This window comes from Kwoniella pini, chromosome 7 (genome assembly GCF_000512605.2).
Source record: "Kwoniella pini CBS 10737 chromosome 7, complete sequence".
NCBI lineage: Eukaryota > Fungi > Basidiomycota > Tremellomycetes > Tremellales > Cryptococcaceae > Kwoniella > Kwoniella pini.
Window position 1 is genome coordinate 945,394 of NC_091722.1, and position 13,884 is coordinate 959,277.

Consider the following 13,884-nt stretch of genomic DNA (forward strand, 5'->3'; position numbering starts at 1 on the left):
CATTTACCCGATACCTAATTTTTCTAAAATCCTACAAAATCCTTCACATGTTTGAGCAAGTCGAAGATACCGCACAGAAGACAGAGGTAACGTAGCTTTCAAAGAACAAATCAAAAGCCTCATGACGCATATTCGACCTTATCAGTTACCTGTTCTTTACGGCACTTGAGAACCTAAGGACATCTCCTTCTTTCCAGATGACGTGAAGGCGGAGAAGGAATCTTCAAGCTTAAATAGGTACAGACAGTCAAAGGATGTGTTCTGGAATTTCAGCGTCATGAGGCGTAGTATTCCTTCCACTCCCTCCCCACCTTGCTGAAGTGTCCGAATCTTATATGGAAGGGTGGATCAATGACAACGAAGAAGTCAAGATGTGCCAATATGCATTGTGAATTGGATGCTTGAGCAGTATGCATTGATAGGACGAGGTCGTTACCAATGTCCATGCACTACAGAAGCTAAAGAGCAGACATACCCTTTTACCTATATTTCCTTAGTGCAGACTGCATGTACTACTAGACGCGCTACGACTTTTGGACGCGTCTTCCATCATTCGGTTCAAAATGAGTGAGACATAATTCATTTTCGCTCGACCGACTATAGTATCACGTCTCCTAAACGAGGATACTCACAGTATAGGTATCCGTCAACTACATACGTATGATCGTACATCTGATTCTGACCACTACGTCAAGCACTCTACCGCTGACATGGATCTATCGATAGAAAGGTCGAAGCTCTGTAATTGTCATGAAATGAGAGGTATCCCACGATTGCTCGACCAGAAAGTGACAAGTATCACGTGGCTTCTGGTCTGGCTTATGTAATAATACGATATAATGCGTCATCTCGGCGTTCATGTTGCCGTCGGTGGAATAACAATCAATTGCAATTGATTCAACATCATGATCGACATCAATTCTCTCTTGACAACGAATACGATCCCCGGGTGGAATATTAGATCGTAGTCAACGCCTCCTATTGTATCCTACTCTCTGCCTCCGACATTTCGAAATAGGATTAGACTTGGCCACAACAGCAACATCTCTTTAACCGCCTGTGGAACGATTTCTAACTTATTCTGCGTAAACATCAGTATCTGATCAACCTTCCTTCGGGCTATTTCAATTTCAGTATGCCGCCGCCAGCACCTTTCTGGCTCTGTCACGAAGTGAATGTCCTTCCCATCTCTGAGGATATGTCCTACTGTCTTTGTGTCGCTCACTTATATGCTGATCATCTTCTCTCGAATCACAGTGTGGTGCTCAAATGCGGCCGGTCATGGTGGATGGTGTGTCACACTGTGCATCATGCAATGGAGAATTCATCGAAATAGTCAGTACAATCTGCATGAACCGCGTGGGCATATGATTAAGCTGATTATCTTTTAACCTATTGCAGCTCGATTCTGAAGTGAATCCTGACCCTTTTCATGAGCTTCCTCCGCCGCCGCCAACTCGTCCGAATCAAAGTCAACTCTCACCCTCCCGCAATACTCCTCAATCACCCTCTCGACAATATGCCGATCCAGGACAAGGTGGACAATCATTCTTTTCAAGTTTTATAGGAAATATATTAGGCGCAGCTGCCGATCATTCGCAAGGGGAAGGATCTAATTCGTCAAGACAGGATCAAGGTAGAGAAACAAGTCCGACTAGGAATACTGGAGGAAGCGGAACCGGAAGCGGAAGGACATTTTCATTCAATTTTCCAGGTGGAGGAAGGGGTCAAGTGATGTTTGGTAGTTTCAATGGTGCAGGAATGGGTGGAATGGGTGGTATGGGACCATTTGGTCCAATTGGTCAAGGCAGAACAACTGGCGGAATGGGTTTTGAAAGGTACTTGAATCGTTTCTAATCCTATCGGACTTAGCTGAATCTCATTATTTTCTAGTTTGTTCCCTCAAGGCTTCGGTCCTCCACCACGAGCTGGTAGCGGTCAGCATGGACGGCCTCATCCACTTGGTCCAGGTGATCCTATGGACGGCGGAGAGCTGGTGAGCCGAGCTTGACTACAGAATCTCGGTTACCACCCTACAGATAGCTGATGCTACTGATAGCTGCGTGCGTTGATGGCAGTGATGGGCGAAGAAGGACAGATGGGTCCAGGGATGTTTTTCGGTGGTCCAGGTAGAGGGAATTTGGGAGACTATGCGACATCAGAACGTGAGCTGTTTTTGGTATATATTCTGCGTCTGCGTGTAGCTCATTGGCAGTGAAATGATCGCATAGAGGGATTCAACGACATCTTGGAAAGGCTGATGCAAGCTGCCGGTCCTCAAGGCCCCTTACCAGCTTCGGATATCGTTATCAATGGATTACCGAGATTCAAGTTTGATGAGGAGAAGAAATTGGGTAGGTCCACTCGTGATATGAGCCAAAATCTCTCACTGAAAGTTGGACTTTCGATGTAGCTCAGAGCACATATAAGGACTGTCCAGTATGCAAGGACGACTTTGCGATAGGAGACGAAGTTGTCAGGATACCCTGCGCGTAAGTTATATTTCACTGCATGATCGGTATGATCAGGTGAATAAACTGAGTGCATTTTAGGCATATATTCCATCCCGATTGTCTAATACCATGGTTGAAGCAGAACGGATCGTGTCCCGTCTGGTAAGCTTCATAACTTATGTTATGGGTCACTTCAGCTCACATGGCTTATCGTGCGATCTCCATTACAGTCGATTTTCTCTAGTGCCGGAGGAAGAAGATCGTGCACGTCGGTCGGCTGCACCACCGCAATCCAATACAACATCTGCTGAAGGAACAGCAAATAGCGCTCAAGAAGGTAGTCAATCTACAATGACATCAATTTTAAATCGATTGTTCGGTCAAGCTGGTGGAACCACAAGCAATCCGACTTCTCCGACAGGAGAAGAATCTAATCACCTGCCATTTGGTGCAGCTGGGGAAGCGACTCGACCTGCTCCCTCCACTACTGCTGTTCAAGCTGCATCGTCGGGAGACGTATCCAGGCCAAGATCTGTACCTGATGGTATGCCTCCAACTGATCAGTCTGGGCAGCAATCTGGATCGTCATCGAGACAGCATAACAACGAAGATCCACCTTCACCTACTCTGCCTGCATCAGGTCAGCCATCCTTGTCGACTGCTATACCGGAAGACTACCGAGCGAGACACAGGGAAAGGGAAAGGCAGAGACAGCAACATGAGGACACTGAAGGGTGAGCTTTCCGCGTCTCAAGGAGTCTTGATGACAACCAGCTCATCACGAAGTTTCTTTTAGATCGGACTACCTCGATCTCGACTAATAGGTAGGGAGTGCAGTAATCTTAAGAGCGCGGCACCGGCCGGAGCAGGTTGTACACAGTCTCGTATACGTTTCACTCGACCGAGGGTATTCATTGTAAGCTTGTGTGAAGAGTTTCCTTGGCAACATCATATGCATATTGTACATGTGCAGTGCGAAGGCTGAACAATATATGACGCGCTGTCATGCCGATATATAGACTAAATATACGTGAAGCTTGGGCACCTTTCTGACCTGCTTATACAATGGGAGTGGAACAACTTCCGTGTTGGTATCTAGTCCAAATTGGCGCTGTAGCAAGGCTCAACATACTGTATATCCGGACTAAGAGTGAACGGATAATCAGATCATCTCTCAAGGTATTTCTTTCTGTAAAAATATGTCACTAAGCCTGATACTTACAGTCTCTTTTGCACATTCTCTTCCCAATTTGGCTCATCTCATTTCTTCCGATTTTTCGCTAAGTTAGATAGTAAGACTATTCACTTATCTTCATTCGTCTTTTGGTATTTATTCTTAATGGAGCTGTAACACGTATTGTAGACCCACAAGATGAAGTTGATGAAGAAGGATGATAATCATTCTCAGAAATTGACCTTTCATGAAACCTGTCATTGTCACATGCGTTGTGGAAATTATGATCAGTTGAAAGAGTATAAGCACTTAAAGGTACTTCTAATCCTAATAATGGAGCTGATATGGATCTAACGTGTCCGGGAGGATATATCAATATATCTGTACAAGTTTCAATAAATGATATATCTGTGTTGTGATGATCGGTAGATCCGAAATCATCTTGATCATGTAGGTCTTGACCTATTTCAACTTCTAATCCACATTGATCGTCTGAGTTTGGGAGACGTAGGTCTTGCTTTGCTGAAATGTGAGTTTTGCGGACGCTCCTGGTAGTTGATTTGAAAAGTGTAGATTTATTCTCTGGTTTTCCTTCCTCGTCAGAATTCTTTTTCCGATTCGGCGGAATGGGGAATGGAAATGAATTGACATTGATTACAGTAGCTGTTGATAAAGGTCTTGAACATTGACAACTGGATTCCTTAATTTCATCTTTAGATTTAGTGATTGAGGTTGGACTTGAACTTGATAATTCAGGTTCGAGGAATCGAATTGCTATCGTATGAGGTACATCGGCTCGCAATGTAGTAGGACAGTTTGATATCATATCGGATGATCTTGAATTGAGCGATCGCTCGTCAATACTGAGCTCATGGTGATCATTCTTCCTTGAATGTTGTAGCGTCTCATTGTCAACCGCCTTTCTCTTGATTGCAAGAGCAATTTTCAAAACTCCTATTATATGTTCTTTAGATTGAATTTGAATTTGCTTAATCTGATCATTACAAATATAAATCTGTCTTGAAATTCTATCAACCCTTTTATCGATTTGTTTTAAATGTTGTATCAATTTATGTAATTGAATTTGATCAATTGTTAATAAACCAATTTCAATTCTTTTGATTAATGATTCTCTTTGATTAACCAATAAAGAATGTTTTTCTTTTAAACGGTTTAATTCTATTTGGAGTCTTTCTTCTTCTGAAAAAGAAATTGATATTATGTCTGGATGTAATAATTTAATATCTATTCTCTTGATTTCGCTCAAATTAGTATCGATAAATGTATTGTATTTTTCCTCACCCAATTCCTTATATAGATCCGAAGTAGCAATGGTTGACCAAGGAATAGGTAAATTCTCGAACGGCTTGAAGTGATTGGACGGTTTAGTAAATGCAGCAGTAGATAAAGAGGTAAATATCGATGCTGGAGTAATTAGTATTTCGGGACTTGCGGAATCTGGTATAGATGTTGATGACTTCTCTTTTGAAGAGGGGGGAAAGCTGGATTGGGGTAAATTTTCAAAGATTAGAGGCGAGAGTGCTGATGACTTTACAAGTATTCCGCCATAGTCTAGGTCGATACTAGGAGACTCTTTGATTCGCATTTTCGACTTTTCCGCTAATTCAAGATTCAAATTGCTCGTTCGTAACCTAAGAGCTGCTGGACGATGTCTCGGTTCATGATAATCGAAAGGCTCAGCTTCAGTGGGACGAGCTACAGATTGTCCTATATTTGATCCCATTGATTCAGATACATTATAGCTATCAAAGACGCATCGGTTAGAGCGGTGTATCGGGGGTTTCTTTGAGGGAGATGTCGAACAAGGGGATGAAGCCGATCGCGAATGGGAAGGTGATTGCGGTTTGTGAGGGAGTTCACTCCCTATCCGAGCGTGTTTATGTAGGATAGGCGAGACGAATGATGAGGGTGGTGCAGCATGACCTTGCGATCTCAAGCCCAACGAGGGTTTCTATACAGACTTATCATGTCAATTCGTGTAGAAGGGCAGGTCAGCGGTGGAAATGAGGACCTACTTTTGCATGTTGAGTGCGTTCAGTCCCAACGAAGAGCATTGAACTTCTCCTGTCCGGTGACGCTATAGGTGTAGGTGGTAGAGCATAAGAAGGTGCTGGCAGAACCGGCGGCAATGCGCTCGCAGGTTTCGCAGTTGGGGTCTTCGAGGTTTTCGTAGGGGAGACTCTATATTCGCCGGTTGTCAAAGGGGGTGTGGAGGATATAGCACTCTTGCCCATGACAGGCGTCGAGAATGGACTGGAAGTAGATGTCTTGCTCGCAGGGCTGGAAGTGGGCTTTTTGGGGGAGCATGCTGATTGATGATATGCGGAAGAGGAAGTGTGAGAAGGAAGAAAATTCGACTGATTGGCTGCGATGGATGGAGGGGGATCAGCACCTTCAGCAAATGGATGATTGGTTGTTTGAGGAGTGGTCCGGCCACATCTAAACTTATTCATAAAATTCGCCATCGGAATGTTATAGGATGTCAGCAAAGATCGGCAGGGATGGGAATGTGGATTGTGATGACTACCAGAGTGAAGAGGGAATTGCGAAAAGTCTTATCAGTGAGTACGAGTAGAAATACTTGTTCGCTAAGCTGACTGAAGGCACTATGACGAAAATCGAAGCGCTCAGATCTAGCGTTCAATAGTAGAAATAGAGCCAAAGCTGAAATCATTGATCAGGTCCAAACTTTGACCAAATAGTCTTGATATTCGTTCGTTACCACATCGACCCATGAGACTTCGAAGTACTGTAACAGGTTGGTTCTCCTTAGCAGATTGTTGTCATGAGCTGCACAGAGTGTTCAGTAATAATTCGGCAGCAGATTCGGAAAGAAAATCAACTAGCGGGTGCCTGAGAAGATTTAATTAGTGTCTACAGATTTTCCAGCAGTATACACATGTGTCTGGTCGGAAGATCAAGATCGTTCACTTAGTAGAGGTGGTTCGTAATTGTTCTGATTTGCTCACAAACAGGAGCGTTGGGAGATAATGCAACAAATTGTTACCAAGGATACGGCGGTATATGGCTTGAGGAGCTTGTCTGATGGTCGTGCTGATCTGTCGTCAAGGCGAAATAAACATAAAAAGGGTGCATCTCCTATTTCGATTGATTTCACGCCTTGATCGACTTCAATACCTCATGGTGCCTGTGATTGGTCTGGCTCAATGCGCACCATTTCAAGGGAGAAGTCGTTTAGCTGAGCTGTCTCGAATCAAGGACAATTCATGCAAATTCTTCTTCGTGCGAGTGCAACAGTGATAATATGTTCATGTAAGGTCGTAATGCGGGTTGGAACAGCTCTGATGTGTCTTCAAAGTCCATAGAAGTAGATGTTGGAAGGTCGACATCGGCTAAAGCCTTATGATGTTTTCCATATCGTCTGTGGACTTGAAGACACGGAACGAGGAAGGCGATCGGGTACTTTGGAAAGCAAATAAATCATTCGAGATCCGAATTGACGATGAAGACCGTACTCGGATTAGGCCGATTTCAAGTCGGAACTGAATTTGATTAGTAAATATCGTAATTGAAAATGTAATAAAATTAAAAGTAATCATTCAATCGACCACGCGATATTTGACGTCACGATGCCGTTTTGGCTTGTCAGACAACTAAAAAAGATCGAGGAAATTCTTTGTCTTCCACTTCATCAATTACAATATTCAAGCTCGACATCAAGGAATCAAAAGCACGGCTGGTATACGTAGGTAACGATGCCGAAAGCCAATAAATCCTCAGCGTCAGCTGGAACACGAAAGAAAAATGCTCGTAAAGCAGCTAAAGGAGCTGATGAGGAGTTCAATCCTGATGATTTACCACCTCCTCAAAAGCAAGGAACTAAAATGCAACGAGGTCAAAAGAAATTATCAAAAGCGCAAAAGAAAGCTTTACCTAAAATCAAACAATACATACCTCCTCCAAAACCCCCTGCACCACCTATACCTGATCCGCTAGATGGGTTGGGGTTAGCTCGAACTTTACCAGCTGAATTAGTCGTGGTTTTAAGGAGATTGGGGAAGAAGGATGATGTCACCAGGCGGAAAGGCTTAGAAGAGCTAAGAGATGGATGGATCAATGAATTATTATCGCAGAAACATTTAGGAGAAGAGGAGGAGCTCGAACGGGAGTTGAAAGAGACTGCTTTGCTGTCGGCCATCCCGGTTTGGGTGAGTACTGCTTGCTTCGCAAATGAGGAAATAAACTGAACCATTCGGTAGCTACATAACCTCGCAAGTCTACTCCAGTCCCCCTTTCACCGCTCTTCAGCCATTCAGCTCCATTCCGACCTTCTTTCAATTCCCTTTATACGTACTTCCATACTGGAGAATCTTTCCTTGTCATTGTTGCCTGGTACGCAGAATAGGGATATATTAGGGTCTTGGATGGTAGCTGCACTAGAAGAAGGCAGGAGAGCAGGTGGAGCAGGCTTGAAATCCTGGGATAACTCGACCTTTTGGACTAAAAGTTCAGATAATGGCGAAACAAGCTCGAGCGATACTGAAAGGATATTATTAGCAGACCATTTGGGAGATTTAGTGGAATATCTGACGTTGTCGATATTGGACCCAGCTACCTTGCATGACAACATTCACCCTGCACCTGTCTCGTCTGCGCCCGTCGCTCCTTCCCCCACACCCAAGAAAGGTCAAAATACTAAAGGAGGCAAGGGCAAGGCTGCTGTGGTTCCACCTACAATGCGACAACAAGCCAGCGTTGCCCAGCCAGCAGAAGATGAGGAAGTCGTGGAAGAACGTTTAGCTCGTTATAGGGTCGGCGGACTAGTCGGACTGAACTATCTTTTGCAGCAACTCTCAAAATCACCTACCGCGACACTATCGGATGATTTGGTCAATCTGATTCGGAACCCAGGTCTATGGCTTGCTTTATCGTCTGAGCCAAATGATGACTCAGAGGATTTACCCTCGCCAAACGGTCTTGGAACAGCTCAACCACCTATTCGAAGAGCAGCGTACTCTTTGCTCTCTACCCTTGTCGAAAGCCATCCCGACTTATTGGAAGAAACGGAAACGCTAAAGATGTTGTCCGATGCTGTGCTTGGCAGTTGCTGGTCAGAGAAAGAAGGAGTTGTGTGGGAGACTGCTGGAATGGCTATTGCGAAATTTATCAGGAGTGAGTGGTGATAATACTGTACGAGAAACGTTATCAGCTGACCTAAATTTACAGAGTGGCCTTCATGTTGGACTATCACTCAAGATCGGTCGCGTCGAGACTCTACTCAGGACGATAAATTCATGGATGCCAAAGATGGAGAAGACGAGGATCAGCAGGACCACGGGGACGAAAGCGAAGACGACGACGAGGATGATGAGAGCGTGGATGATAGAGTGGACGATCAAGCGGAAGGTGATCTCAACAATCCATCAGCTAATACCACTTCAAGTCATTATGCCAACTTCCTGGACTTCATCTCTACAATCTGTCCATCTCTGCCGCATTTGACTTATCCCTTGCTACTCGTCGTCATATCAACTCTCCCAGATGACTTCTTGCCCCTTTCTCCGTCGCTAACTCCACAAGTGCAAAACCTTTTCTCTCACATATGGGCGCCAATTGATTCAAGATTGCTTTCGACTCATTCTCTCCCAGGTCAACAATCTGCTTTCCAGGTATTCTTACAGTCCATGGTGGACTGCACTGGATATCTGATCAGTAAAGCTTTGTCTTCGGAAGAAGGAACAGAAACCGCTTCATGGCTAGTAAAATCACAGCTGGGTGACAGAGTATGGACAGAAGGTGTATTGGAATTCGGTGGTAGAGGGGGTGGCAGACGTGCACAAAAGGGACCTAGTCAAGAATTAGAAGCCGGTTCATTCGGAAAGGCATTCGGCCGGCTGTCCACCTCTAGTCCAGATTTAGCACAGGACCTTTCCGAGATAGTCACAAAGGCGCTTCTAGCAGCTTGCTTCCCCGAAAACCCCTCGAGTACGGTGTTGCCTAGAGCCACATCCATTCTCTCGGCTTTGCAAAACTCGAATGACAGCGATGTGGTCAAGAAGACAGTTGAACGTAGCTTCGCGGACTTATATGATCGGAGCGTGGGTCATATGTCTCAATCACTTCTAGGAGAAGGAGGGTCGGCTATCACGATAATCGAGGCGCTTGTCGAGATATTGAAGCAAGATTCTTGCCCGATACAGAGTGATGCCCAAGATGTGAGTGCGATGTCATCGTGATAGCGACTGTTGTATGTTGATACTGGCTGTTTTAGGCTCTCATCTCAATCATGCAGCAGAGCCGGTTCCAACTAGCTTCGCTTCTACCCTCAACCCTGTTGACCGCTCTGCTGGAAGCCATTTACTCGATTTCTACCCGGCAAACAGACATCCAGGCATTTGCAACCTCTCTTCTCCAATCAACCGACCTGGAGCCTAGCGAGCGATTCGCGCTAACACGGAGCCTGCTTGAGGTACCCTCATCAGGTCTGTTACAACCTGGATCTCTCGATAGCATCGCAACCGAATCTACCGAGCTGGCTCTATCCTCAAACTCTGCAGAACCTACAAGTGTGGCTATATCATGCCTGAAGGCAACCCAGAACTTGTCAAAGGATGCGGAAGACGAGGTTCTGGCTTTGGTTTGTACGGCTATCCACGATTCTACCGAAAAATTACTCACTGGCCATGATTTCTCTGAAGAGACTCTGCCGAGCGCAGCATTCAAAATTTTCGCGGCCTATGCGATCACTCATCTGGAAGAGGTCATCAAGTCTGATATATGGATCCACAGTCTAATCTCGGTGCATCATGTCATCTTCCTTTTGCCTCGAGTACCTGGACATATAGCTTCCACATTTGGTAAAGACGAGGTATTGGCAGAACTCTGGACTAAAGCCGGGCAGCTTGCTGACTCCGACAGGCAGCTCATTTTGGCGAGAGTGTATGAGGCACTACGAGAAGGTATTCAGCGTGTCGAGGTCGAAGTCGATCCCGGAACTTTGATTGACGTAGCCTTGGCAACCACATTGGGCGATAGCAAAGCGCCAACAGTGGTCGAACTGGCCAAACTTCTCCTTCCTTTCACCGACAAGCTCATCGAAGAAATATCCTCACATACTTTTCAACCTTCTCACCCCTCGTTACCCATCATCGACCCGCTTGTTCCATATACATTCGAAATCACACCAAACATATCCGTGGAATCCGAGTTCGACTTGGTCGGGCGATCTCAAGCTGCCAGATCTGTCGAAGCTGTCGTAGCTCTACTTCGGGCGGATCGACAATTGGTTGCGTCTCAGCCTACATTGCTTCGAGCGGCTTTAGCCGTATATCAGCTCACCCAAGACACATTGTCGATTCCTGGTTCTTCGAGAGGTCTTTACGCGCAATCAGCATCCATCGTTCACCTCACCGATCTGATAAGAGAGGTCGAAGGAGCGCTTTCATATGCTTTGTCATTTGTGGATGAAGTGTCACCCACGTGGCATACTGACACGGTACAAATCCTCAAATCTGGAAATTTGCCTGGAAAGACGGATCTCCTACAAAATATGCTGTTTGAGCTCAAAGACGATATCACAGCTAACGGAGGGGATGTCAGTGCTCGAACTTTCCGGGATGTGCTCACTAGGCACCTGAGGCAAAGTAGTGCAGGTGAGAACGAAGCTGAAGTATGGTTAAATTACGCTATGAGCTTGATAGACAAAGGTAAGCCGCGAACAATTCTTCGCAATACTCTAGCTTATGGTAGAAACCGTTTATACAGCTCCTCAATTGGCCCTGGCAATAATATACGCCATCAAGCCAATACTGCTAGACCATAAATCCTTCGCACTCGCTCAGAATCGACTAGCGAATGCTCTCACTTCCGTCAAACCAAGTCCTTCAGCTGTCGCTAAACAAGGTATACCATACATACGTCTTTTGATTGCATCGGCTCCGTCTGCGGATGCTGCATCCGTATTTTTGCCTCAACAAAGAGCTATCTTCGTTCTTCGACATGTGAATTCGTGGTTGACTGCCGATAACGATGACGAGGATATGCCTGAAGAAGTTGAATACAGAATTGCACAACTGGAAACTGAGTTAGCGCCAATCATTCAGGATCTGTCGGGCGGTCATTGGGACGCGATATTTGATTTGGTAGAAAGCGGTCTTGAAGTGAGTTTGAACCTCCATTCTACATTACTGGAATTTCGCAGAGGAGGGATACCCAACTCAGTGATTCCTTGTTGTTAGGGATCCTCGTTGGACGATTCAACTACCTCGTGTCTTCTCCATCAATCGTTGTTGTTGCTTCAACAGGTACGGGACTTGTGTCAATCAAACAAGTCATTACGAGCGAGTTGGACAGCCAAGAACGATCATATGAAGGCAGTGTTGAACTTGTTCTTACAGTGCCGAGATGGTGGGTGGCCCTGATCATCTAGTGTAGCCGAAAAGCTGATGTTGAGAAAATTGTAGCCAACTCAACGCCATTGCTAATGATCCAGAACTTACTGCTCGATCTGCTTGGTGATGTCCCCGAAAAGGTTATGGAGAATGCTTCTCTTGGTCAATTATCAGACTTAATCCACCTTTCATCCTTCTCCTCAGTCCAATGCGCTGCCTACAGGATCCTTAGCAGAGTCATCAAACACAATACACTATCTCTTGTTCTTGAAGTGGAAGCCTCCATTGCCGAGGCTGGAGAAGGACATACTCATCGGACTATCGAATTGCCGAAGGAGTTAGTCCAGATCGTCGATGAAGGCTTAAACACTGATTGGATGGGCGAAGCAGAGATTCACACTGTAAGTGATTCCGTGTTTTCCTGCTGCAAATGTTGCCTACTGATTCGCATGTATTGTAGATATTGGGTCAATTGCTTGCTTGGCAAGCCGTTCTTGATCATTTTGAAGATGCTGTGAGTGAAGCTGGGGCTGCTATCCCGTCCTTAAAGCTTATGATTAAGCCAATGGATAGTCTCGAACCCTTCGATGGGCATATCTTGATCAGCTCAACTCGTCCAAGCTACTCACCGATGGTCTTATACCCATGCTCTTTGCCATGCTAGGTGTATCTGAGGTCGGAGCATGGAATTTCCCTGCCAGTCAATATGCGGTTGATGAGTTCTACCCAGAATGTGAGTTTGTCTCCTTGAGAGAATACCTATCAGGAAAAGCGAAAGTTGATCGAGTCTATGAGCAGTACTTGATCCAGAAGAAATAGCCGATCTTACACCTTTGGCATCTTATTTGTTTTACAGATCATTAGTCACTATCCCATCGGCTTTCCGAAGTTATTACGAGTCAATAAAATCAAGACAATTATCAATGTCGATGTTGACCTTTGTTTCAAAACATTATTCACCTGTTATTATTTCTCATGAATTTGAAACCCTTCGACAACCATCTGTAATCAAACAACTAACGGATGAAGGATTAAATATCAAAATCTCCCAAGGTGGCGGTGCTACTCTTGCAGCAGCAGGTGGATCATCAGAAGCAATTGCAAGTTATATAGTTGATGAACAACCTATGGAAATTGGAATTCGACTTCCAGCTGAATTTCCACTAAAAGCTGTTGATGTTAGAGATTTGAGAAGAGTGGGGGTGCCAGAAAATAAATGGAGAGGATGGTTAATGTCTGTTCAACAAACTATAACTTCCAGAGTAAGTCTCTTCTATTTTTACCATCAATCAGCATTCCTCCCTATCTGTCTGGTTCTCTTCGATACCACCTGTGCCTTTTCCCCTGTCACTCATCGAATTTTCAGGCTGACATATCTCGTTTGTAGAACGGTCTGATTCTTGAAGCTCTGACTGTGTTCAAAAAGAATGTATCACTTCACTTCGAAGGTGTAGTGGAATGTGCAATTTGTTATTCGTAAGTGTTTCTATTTCTGCACAACCTCGTTATTTACATGGAATGTAAAGCTAACGATGTATTCTTGGGTTAATAATATAGCATCATATCTTTGACTGATCGAACATTACCGACTAAACCATGTCGAACTTGTAAAAATAGATTCCACGCTTCGTGCTTGTTCAAATGGTTTAACAGTTCACATTCAAGTAGTTGTCCTTTATGTCGATCGCTGTTCTAGGTTTGTTCGTGTATTACAAGACATCCATTAGTGAGTGTCGGGGCGGGCACAAAACACAATGATAGTAAACAATACAATATAAATGCATATAATTTATCTAGAATAACAAAAACTCATAACACGTAAATCGTTCATACATCATTTTCTCTAATCCTATCTGTTCATCTTCTTTTTCATTTTCGAGAAAAC

The 13,884-nt window shown here is 44.6% G+C and overlaps 3 protein-coding genes across 3 annotated transcripts; 2 read left to right on the top strand and 1 right to left on the bottom strand.

Annotated features, from left to right (window-relative positions):
* Positions 1 to 1,135: 1,135 nt before the first annotated feature.
* On the top strand, positions 1,136 to 3,191 carry I206_105494 (uncharacterized protein; the record flags this gene model as incomplete). Its single annotated transcript, XM_019155349.2, has 9 exons — positions 1,136 to 1,171; positions 1,258 to 1,335; positions 1,402 to 1,838; positions 1,894 to 1,996; positions 2,060 to 2,165; positions 2,232 to 2,354; positions 2,414 to 2,492; positions 2,553 to 2,615; positions 2,684 to 3,191. The coding sequence occupies 9 exons, from the start codon at positions 1,136 to 1,138 to the stop codon at positions 3,189 to 3,191; spliced, it is 1,533 nt and encodes a 510-aa protein (XP_019011503.2).
* A 560-nt stretch (positions 3,192 to 3,751) lies between these two features.
* I206_105495 (uncharacterized protein) lies at positions 3,752 to 6,113 on the bottom strand (the record flags this gene model as incomplete). The annotated part of the gene is made up of 2 exons (XM_019155348.1): positions 3,752 to 5,599; positions 5,664 to 6,113. 2 exons carry the CDS (start codon positions 6,111 to 6,113, stop codon positions 3,752 to 3,754), a joined length of 2,298 nt encoding a protein of 765 aa, XP_019011502.1.
* A 1,251-nt stretch (positions 6,114 to 7,364) lies between these two features.
* I206_105496 (uncharacterized protein) lies at positions 7,365 to 13,695 on the top strand (the record flags this gene model as incomplete). The annotated part of the gene is made up of 12 exons (XM_070203140.1): positions 7,365 to 7,817; positions 7,869 to 8,781; positions 8,836 to 9,824; positions 9,881 to 11,315; positions 11,374 to 11,768; positions 11,847 to 12,015; positions 12,072 to 12,400; positions 12,460 to 12,513; positions 12,573 to 12,732; positions 12,798 to 13,261; positions 13,387 to 13,475; positions 13,557 to 13,695. The coding sequence occupies 12 exons, from the start codon at positions 7,365 to 7,367 to the stop codon at positions 13,693 to 13,695; spliced, it is 5,589 nt and encodes a 1,862-aa protein (XP_070059241.1).
* Positions 13,696 to 13,884: the final 189 nt, after the last annotated feature.